The sequence below is a fragment of the Beta vulgaris genome, chromosome 6 (assembly GCF_026745355.1).
Source record: "Beta vulgaris subsp. vulgaris cultivar EL10 chromosome 6, EL10.2, whole genome shotgun sequence".
Lineage (NCBI taxonomy): Eukaryota > Viridiplantae > Streptophyta > Magnoliopsida > Caryophyllales > Amaranthaceae > Beta > Beta vulgaris.
In genome coordinates this window covers 3,383,507-3,393,186 of record NC_079207.1, presented here as the reverse complement: position 1 = coordinate 3,393,186, position 9,680 = coordinate 3,383,507, and the positions used below count along the sequence as shown (strand labels likewise).

The 9,680-nt window shown below is 34.2% G+C and overlaps 1 protein-coding gene across 1 annotated transcript; it reads left to right on the top strand.

The window, feature by feature from the left end:
- The first annotated feature begins 2,930 nt into the window (after positions 1–2,930).
- On the top strand, positions 2,931–7,834 carry LOC104895042 (tubby-like F-box protein 5). The gene is made up of 5 exons (XM_010681441.4): positions 2,931–3,417; positions 4,488–4,900; positions 5,130–5,217; positions 5,779–5,908; positions 6,169–7,834. Exons 2-5 carry the CDS (start codon positions 4,544–4,546, stop codon positions 6,833–6,835), a joined length of 1,242 nt encoding a protein of 413 aa, XP_010679743.1. The 5' UTR covers positions 2,931–3,417; positions 4,488–4,543; the 3' UTR covers positions 6,836–7,834.
- The last annotated feature ends 1,846 nt before the right edge of the window (positions 7,835–9,680 follow it).

Genomic DNA, 9,680 nt, shown 5'->3' with positions numbered 1-9,680 from the left:
TTTGTTACAAAAAAAGTTAATCATATAAATCCAACCACTATGATATTCCATTTCTTCTTTTGAAAAGGACTCGTCTTAAAATAAAGTTGGATAAATGATGAAACAAAAAATCTAAACTCTGTGCAATGTCAGACTAGTATGGATAATTTTTTTTATAAAAAAAAAGGGAATATCCAATACCCAAATTAAAAAACAAGGACAGAGAGGAAAAAGGAGTAGCCCATCCATGATCCATAGTGGTTGGTGAACTGTAGTTGATAAACCAGCCCAACCTATCATAAGCAAATCTGATCGTTACCTCCCACAGTTTTTCCCCCTTCAATAATGATAAACCTATAACTTTGATATACAAATGAAATATTTTATCTATTTCATTTTAAATACAATAAATAAATATTTTATATTTCATAAATAATACCTATTTATTGCATTTAAAATAGATTGGAGGAAGGATTTGTTCTCTTCGGCATAAAACAGCTGAACTGAACTGAGCTGAGATGAATAGTGATATGTGAGAGTAAAAGTATTCTCTATAGCTGAACCGAACTGAATTGAACTGAACCGAACTGAAAATAAGTTGGGAAGAACAGACCCCAAGTATATAACATAATGCTCATGTATTTACTTTGGTACATACATGCAGTGTTTGTGTTTGAAAATATAATGTTTGTAATAAAACAACAAAAATTATCGAAACACAGATTAAATTACACTAATATCATATTATATTGTTTTCCTACAAACACTATCTACAAGAATACAAATACTTATAAGTACCAACACACGTATTATGTTTGAATACATGGACATGTGTTATATGTTTCATCTGCATATCACGATTATGGATTTATCATTCCTCCTTTTTTGTGGGCGTTATCTCCTATAATTTCATATAGATTATCCAATTCTATTATGCCACGCATGAAAACATCCAAAATATATAGAGATAAGTAGAAATTTCACTATCAGTTTTTCAGTTATAAAACTTTCAAAATCGCATTTACACTAGGTTTTAGGATGAACCTAAATTTAGTTATATTCAATTAATCATTTCTATTATCTATAAAAAAAAGCTAACAAATAATTTATATCTGCCACGTAACACTTTCCCGTTTCTAAGGATCCTTATCCCCTCACTCAATATCAATTTCGTGTAATTAAAAATTCATATAATTATTGTTAATATAAAGTCTCGTCAACCCACAACCTTATCTCTATTATATAAGGGAAGGGGGGAGCAATGATGTCCTCTTTTGAAATGCCTATTTTACCCCATTTCCATTATAAATTACAAATTCACTTACAAATCAAAGGGGTTTTCAAATAAAAATACCAAAAATATAATTATAACAATCACTCACAAGTCAACTAAAATCATAAAATTGCATAATTTATGTTATGCAAATCACTAAAATGAGAAAACTTGATAAAAACTTGAAAATTCACTTAAAAACTACAACCTATGAAAAAATTGACTTGAAATCAAAGTGTCCACTTTCTTTACAATTTATGAAGTACTGTACTTAATTCAAAAATCAACTAAAAAATTATAATAGTAGAAATCATAAATAAATTCAATAAAATTTCTATTTTGTTCGTAGAATTTAACTTTGAAAAGTAAAAAAAAAAAAACAAAAAGAATGGTGAGAGACTTAAGTGACAGAAACTAAACCAATCAAATTTTGCAACTAAAAACAATTATACATTGTATGTCTAATGTTCAAATTTTGACTCTTATGCCGAAGAAAATCGAGTTTCAGTTTCGAAAAAATTCAAACACGCATCGCGTGCAAAAAATTCTAGTTAATTATAGATGAGAGAGACTTTAACCATCCACTATAATTTTTTTCCTTCAAAAATTAAGTAGATGTTGTTACTCTCAAACGAAAACGAAATATGAAAAATGACTCATTATCCTTGTCTTACCAACATCTTTTACACAAAATTAACACAACTTATAAATTAATCACAACAGTTATTCATCTGTCATCGTTTATAAAGTATAACACTTAACCACGCACGTGTAAAATTGTTCGAGCCAATCCATAACTTATTATAGGAACATGCTATTGAGAGCGATGTGGTAGCTCAATAGAGTATCACCCCGAATTTCAGGGCATTGCCTAGGGTTCGAATCCTGATTCCAACAATATATTGGGCATTTGATTCTAAACTATTTAACCTTATACCCGTTTCTAAGCTGACACGTCTTATAGGCTAGTAGCCTAGCAGAGGTTAGTTTTCGGACCAATTATCTTTCCTAATAAAAAAAAATAATATAAGAACATGTTATTAAAAATTACTTTATCGTTTTCCCCATTTTCATTTAAAAGCTTAATTCATAAAAAAAAAAATCTGATAAGGATTTCTGAATTTTTTCCTTGAATAATGCAAAAGTGGGTTTTAATTCCCAAAATGTGCCAAAAAAAATTAAAATTCTCTGCGTACCGTCCACGTAGGACGGCACGCGAGAAAATTGTTTTTTTTTTGTTTTAACCCATGGAAACCGCTACTCAAAGTAGCGGTTTAATTTTAAAATAAACCGCTACTCCGAGTAGCGGTTTATATTTATAAACCGCTAACCGCTACTCAGAGTAGCGGTTTACCTGCGCAAAATATGGTGAGCAGATATCAGTTTTCATAATAAACCGCTACTCCGAGTAGCGGTTTTACCTAAGTTATAAAAAACAAAAAATCTCGGCGCTTGTAAACCGCTACTGCAAGTAGCGGTTTTACTAAAAAAAAAAATTCTCGCGTGCCGTCCTACGTAGACGGTACGCAGGGAATTTTAATTTTTTTTGGGTATATCTTGGGAATTAAAACCCATTTTTGTATTATCCAGGGAAAAAATTCAAGGATTTCTACTAGAGTATTTAAAAAGTGGCTAAAATCTAGTATATTAAAACCATTTTCTACTAGTTTGAACAAGTTTTCCTTGTAATATTTTCTTATGGAGGCGCAAATATAGAGGAAAGAGGCAACATAATGAAAAAAGAGCCTCAAATCTCAAAAAATATAGGAAAGTAAAAAAGAGGAGAGAGAAAGTTGAGAAAGAGAGAGAAAAAATGGGGATCTGATTTCAGACAGGTAACGGGCAGTTCGGGCAGTGCCGGAACTTCCAATTCTGCACGTCTTGCGGCGGTCTACGGCGGCGGAGATTGGAAGAGAGAGAAAGTTGAAAATAAATGTTGATAAGATCCATTTTTACAATATCATTCCATAAAAATCTTATTTTGATTTCAAAACTTTATTATTATTAACTGATTTTAACTTCATTTCTTTCTTTGATCTGATTTTCAACACACACAAGAAAAAAAGCTCTCAACTTTTCTCTTTTTCAATCATTCACACCAACACCTTATTTTCTCTCTCTCCCTCTTTCTCTCTCTTCATATTTCAGCTGCTTTTGTTCTTCAGGTAGTTTATTTTTTCTATTTTTTTGAGATAATATTGTTGGGATTATTTTTAGTTCTGAAAATATTGTTGGGATTAATTTGAAAATGCTATATGTGGGGTTTATTTGTATTTTTATGACATTTTTAGTGGTTAAATTCGTTACAGTTTGTGAAATGTGGTAGTTTTTATGATTTAAATTGTTCACATTAGTAATTTGTGATTTTAATATTCATCAGATCTTCAGGTATCAGAGTTTTTTTAGCTCATCTAGGATTATACTTATTCTTGTAAAAAAATTTAAAGGTTGTTGATCGGATTATACCTGTTTCTTTCTGGGTTTTTGGGTTTAAATTTGAAGCTTTTTTGTGGGTGGTTAAAGATCATAGCTTTTCTCATCTTCCACCACCCCCTCAAAAAAAAAATAATCAAAATTTAACAACAGCCCACTTAATTTATTTTATGTTTTTAGGGTTTGGGATTTTGATGAAGGGTAAAGGGTGTTGTAGATCTGTAGATATAAATGCATAAATTTCATTTTTCATGACTTTTTAACAAATTAGCCAGGTCACAGATTTGGGTGGTGTTAATTGGTTTTCAGTATAATAAAACCTTGTTAAAAACCCTTTTTTTTTCCCTATAAGATGAATTAAGCTGATTTTAGTTCTTTTTTTAGAGCATGAATAATAATATTGGTATATTTTGCTTGTACTTTTGCTGTTTTGAGTGTCTAATGTCAGAATTTACTAAAATTGCTGAAGTCTGCTTCTTGTTTGAATATATAGATGTCTTGGGTTTAATGTCATTATCAAACTACAAAACATTATTGTATGTTGACGATTATCTATTTTCATGTAACTATAAATCATTAGGTAGATGTCTAGATAGACCATTCTCTTGTCTAAAACAAGATGTAAGATATTTAGTTTCAACTTTTTTAAAAGTCATTAGGTGGATGCGTTGAAAGATCATTACTTATCTAAATCAAGATGTCAACAGTTTATTTTTCATGTTTTCTCATTACTTATCTCATTTAGCGGATGCTTTGATGGACCGTACTTATCTAAAAGAAGATGTCAATGGTTTGTTTTCAGATTGTCTTAAGATCATTAAGTGGATGCATTGAAAGGAGATACTAATCTAAAACAAGATGTCCTTTAAGGGCATTGTGAGGGAACTGAAAGAGATGAGAGAGGGAATTGGAAATCGGTCGAGAAGAGGAGGGGAAGGGGGGAGACATTGGCGGGGGAGAACGAGGTCACATATTGCACCTGATCAAGCAACTCCTAATACCGAGGAAGTTGAGCAAGGTCGGTGGGCAAATTTGCCTCCCGAATTGCTTTTGGATATAGTTAGGAGGGTTGAAGCTAGTGAGACAGTGTGGCCTGCAAGGAGTGTTGTAGTTTTTTGTGCTGCGGTGTGTAGATCATGGAGAGAGGTTACCAAGGAAATCGTTCAGACTCCGGAACAGTGTGGAAGGCTCACTTTTCCAATCTCTTTGAAGCAGGTAAATTGAACTAAAAACTGGTTATACTTATCTGAATTTTTTTATGCTGGAAACTCATTTTTGTTTTACATAATTCTATTTGTAATTTTGAAAAGATCTGAAATCTGAAAACAAAGTAATGAACAGGTGGTTTTTAGTTTGGTTCTTTACTTGAAACATATTGTAAGAAGAATTAGGCTTGTTTTAATGTCTACTATCTTCTAATTATCGTTCTGTGGGTTGATTGTAGCCTGGGCCGCGCGATCAGCCTATTCAATGTTATATTAAAAGGGATAGAGCAACTTCTACTTTCCGCCTTTTCTTTGGATTGACACCATGTAAGTAAATTCTCTACTTATCTTTCGTTTTTGTACTTGGTGTGTGTTTTGTGTATTTACTCAGTGAATTTACTACAAAAACGTCAAATTCTCTTCGGATTTTCACTGAGACATACAGTATGAACAAGAACAACTACTCTCCCTGCTCTTTTTTGATGTTCTTAATGGAATGTCGAGACAAAATTTGACCATAGTCATGCGGGATCTTGTTAAATTTGATGCAATGTATTTGTCTAGACTATCAACATCAGATGATTTGTTATGTTGTATAGTTAAAGATGATGTGGATCAGAAACTCTGAAAAAGCTAATGAGAACATCAAATGGAGTGGTGTAGATGATACGATGTTCTTGTTTGTCAGTAGTTTCAGTGAAATGAGACCCCTAGATTGGCACATAGCTTTTGATGGTTTGAAGATGGCTTTCTGGACTGTGTCTAGGAGCAATTTGCTGGGAGATTAGTGTTATATATGTAGGATATGGATATCCACTGCACAAGTTATGATAAGTGGGATTTATATCACAGAGCTATATTTCTAAATTATATAGTTCTCATTTGCAGCTGAAGACGAGAGTGATAAGTTGTTATTGGCTGCTAGGAAGATCAGAAGAGCAACAAGCACAGATTTTGTGATATCTTTAGTTGCAGATGACTTCTCCAGAGCTAGCAACGCATATGTCGGAAAGCTCAGGTAAACTTGTAACACTAGCTGTCTATTACTCATATATCCCAAAGAAAAAAGTTGATTGAACCATTCTCCACAAAACAGAGTTATATGACATTTTTACCTTTTGTTTTGTAAATCATGGTAGAACTAGCAGCTAGTAATGTTAAAAATGTACATATACCTCTTTGTTCCATGGAGAATGGTTAGGTTACTTGGGTATATAGCAGTACTCTGTCCCATATGGTTTAGTGATGAACGAATCTGACAAATTTTCAATGCTTCAGGTCGAATTTTCTGGGTACAAAATTCACTGTGTATGACAGCCAACCTCCACAAGACGCAACCGTCAAATTGAGCAGCCGGTCAAGCCGCAGATTTCATTCTAAGCAGGTTTCTCCTAGAGTGCCTGCATACAATTACAGCATAGCAACCATCTCTTATGAGCTGAGTGTTCTCCGAACCCGAGGGCCTAGAAGACTACATTGTGTCATACACTCAATTCCTCTAGCTTCCATTCAAGATGGAGGCTCGGCACCAACACCTCAGTCACTACCTCAATCATTTGACGAGCAGTATCCACCCTCCCCAAGCTCACAAGGGAAAGAACAACCTATCAGTTTCAGCTCCACCAGTCTATCAGAACCACCACCCACTTTCTCAGAGGACCGACTTGTACTTAAAAATAAAGCTCCTAGATGGCACGAGCAGCTTCAGTGCTGGTGTTTGAACTTCAAAGGTCGAGTAACTGTCGCCTCGGTCAAGAATTTCCAGCTCGTGGCAGCTGTTGAGCCACACCACAATATTCCAGTTGCTGAGCAAGAAAAGGTAATACTACAATTTGGAAAGATTGGAAAAGATATTTTCACCATGGATTATCGCTACCCACTCTCGGCTTTCCAAGCCTTTGCGATATGTCTTAGCAGCTTCGATACAAAGCCAGCATGTGAATAGTTGCTGGGTCAGTTTGATGAATGTTTTCACCGCTCTAGCAATTGTGGTAAGTGATCTTAACTTTGCTATCATGAAAATTTCTAATGCAAACCATGGATGAATGTATATTTAAGGTGTCAAAGGAAAGTAGGGTGTCTTGTATTTCATTTTCCTTCAACTCGGTAATACTTACATGTACTCAGCCCCGAGAGATAGTACTGGTCGTTCATGCAACTCCTTTTGGCTAGTTTGATCTGATTAACAATTTTGCGCAGAGAATGTGGCTTCATAGTTCATACACCATAGTTCACATTGATGTTAGTTCGACCATCCAATTTAGATGAAAAAGTATTCGAAAGCATAGCTGGCGTTGGCAATATTGTATTTTTCTTGTTAAGTAGCTGAAATGTGGAGCCTGCCCAAGCCAGAAGTGAACTCGAACAGAATTTGGCCTGATTTTGAACACCCCAATTCAACCCATTACTCACAATTTGTTTCTTATATCTTTACATACAAACCGACCTGTGTGACTTGAATGCTCTAGCTCAAGGTTGGGGAGCCGAGCACCGAGATCTTTCCGGATCCTTGGAAATATTTCTATTGTTATTGACATCCAATGAGATAACATGTATGATCTGCGTAGATTATCTGTATGGATGCCAACATCATGTATTGAATTAATGAATAATTCAGATCATCTATCTCAATAGTACAAGGAAAAAGCATGCACTTTTATATGAATTCCTTATAACTTACCCAATGGGTAGCTGCTGTACACAAGTCGATGCGAGATGGGAGGTTGAATTAGCTGTCGCGTCTGCGGAGGTTTGGGTTGTGTGTTGCTCGAAGACTTGGATACAAGAATATTGTCCTTGAAGAAGGTGGTGCGTTGAATGTTGTGAGAGATAAGATGAAACTTTGGTAGAATCTTCTCCCTTGTTCTTGTATGTACCATGATATTTGTAAAGATGTATTGTGATCCTTTCGATGTTTATCTTGTGAAGAGGACTGGTTAAAATCTTGTTACATCTTACATGCGGCGATATCTTCACAGACAACAGGAAAAGCAACACGCAAAGATTGGATCGCTCTACTGCATTTGTTGAATGCGCTTTTGAGATCATATTCTAAAAGGAGAATTTGTTACGATAGATTTAGGAGTATTTTCTAAATCTATCTATTTAGAAGAATTTCCTTCTTTCTAATATGGGATAAAGATCATCAACATGGTTAAAATTTTCAAACGAGTCTCAACTATCCAAGTTAATCAAATGGTTAAACAAAGAAGATCCAGCCTAGAATCCTTCTTCAGTCCTCCAAATGAACCAAGCTACATTCTTTTTAGGTAGCTTAAAACTTAAAACCTACACGAAATCACTCCCAATGTGGAACACAACGAGCAGATATGGTATTATTCCAGAAAAACCGCCACTTCGACGGACACTGCCAAGCCTACCAAGACACGGATGAATGGTGGCTTAAGATTGATAGCCTGGTAGGGCATTGAAAGAGAGATTGTTTTGCTTGTGATATTTCTTCGGACCTTGTTATATGGACTATTGCATGGATGAAATATATTGTTATATTGTAAGGTATTGTTATACGGACTATATCACAGATGAAAGATATTGTTATATATATATAAAAAAATCTAGATACCAAGGATGTCTTGGCCTAGTGGTTAATATTGAGGTGATGTGAACGATAGGTCGCAAGTTCGAATTCTCCCTTCCCTTGTTTGTACTTTGAACTGCCTTCGTGGCTCATGTGGATCAAAAAAATAAATCTAGATAAGATATTGTTCAAATCAACCTTTTGCCTTGAACACGACTAACAACTTGAAGACGAATTTGAAGCAATCAAAAACTTATATTGGCAATATTTTACAATGTACATGTAGAAAAAGTGTGTCTGTTGAATAGGTCTTTCTGTTGAATATGTCCACTGAGCTCGTCGAGGTAATGTCATGTGTTAAAATTGGATGTCAATTTTCAAATTACATGGATTGAAGTTGAATTTCGAATGATTCCTTTTAACCTTGGGTAATAATATGTTAGGGGAATTCGATCAAATCCTATCCAAATTCTTTGGATTCCAAAACAAGGAATATGGGACAAACATATTTTCAAATAAAATACATATTCCTAAACAAAGGATTTGGGCCAAATACATACTTTTTCGTTGTTTCATTGGACAAAAGATTTAAAAAGAAAAATTAAGATGGAAATGAATCTTTCATTCAATTGTAAACATTTTCCTCGGAAATTTGAAGGAAACCTATTCTCCTCTACTTTCTAATTCCTAACATTTCTATTTTTCCCTTCTTAGTTCTATCGTTTCCACTTAACCAAACGAAGAAAAATTAATATTTTTTATACAATTTCCACTGAAAAGTATGAAACGTCTTATGTTTCCATCAAATCAAACGACCCCCTAATGATAAAAAGTTGTCCAAAGTGAACATCATGTTCCTATTTTGCCTTTAGAAAACTCTTCGTAATAGTTATGTTTACGAAATCATTTCATTTGAGGGCATATCAGAAACGCCAATAATAAACCATAACCAACAAACATGACAACTTTTTTTTGTATCAAACATCCTAAAAGTGTATTACATGCGAGTTTTCTTTTGACAGGAATCAATCTAGTTTTATTCATTCAACATCTGAAAATCTGCAAATACATCAGTATAAAGCTCAGGAGGATATTCCTCCAATCACACCCTCGTATTACGTGCGAGTTGCGACAATTCATACTAAACAGAAGTGCAGATAAATTTGGCACAATTCGAGAACACACCGTTCTGCTGGAGCAGCACATACTACATACAATTATTTCAGATGCAAAGCAGAGGTAGCAACATACA

Excerpts from the sequence above, each read along its gene's own strand:
- LOC104895042 (XM_010681441.4), top strand. The coding sequence starts at position 4,544 with ATGTCCTTTAAGGGCATTGTGAGGGAACTGAAAGAGATGAGAGAGGGA. Across the intron at positions 4,901-5,129 it reads TTCCAATCTCTTTGAAGCAG|CCTGGGCCGCGCGATCAGCC; the intron begins GTAAATTGAACT and ends GGTTGATTGTAG. Across the intron at positions 5,909-6,168 it reads GCATATGTCGGAAAGCTCAG|GTCGAATTTTCTGGGTACAA; the intron begins GTAAACTTGTAA and ends TCAATGCTTCAG.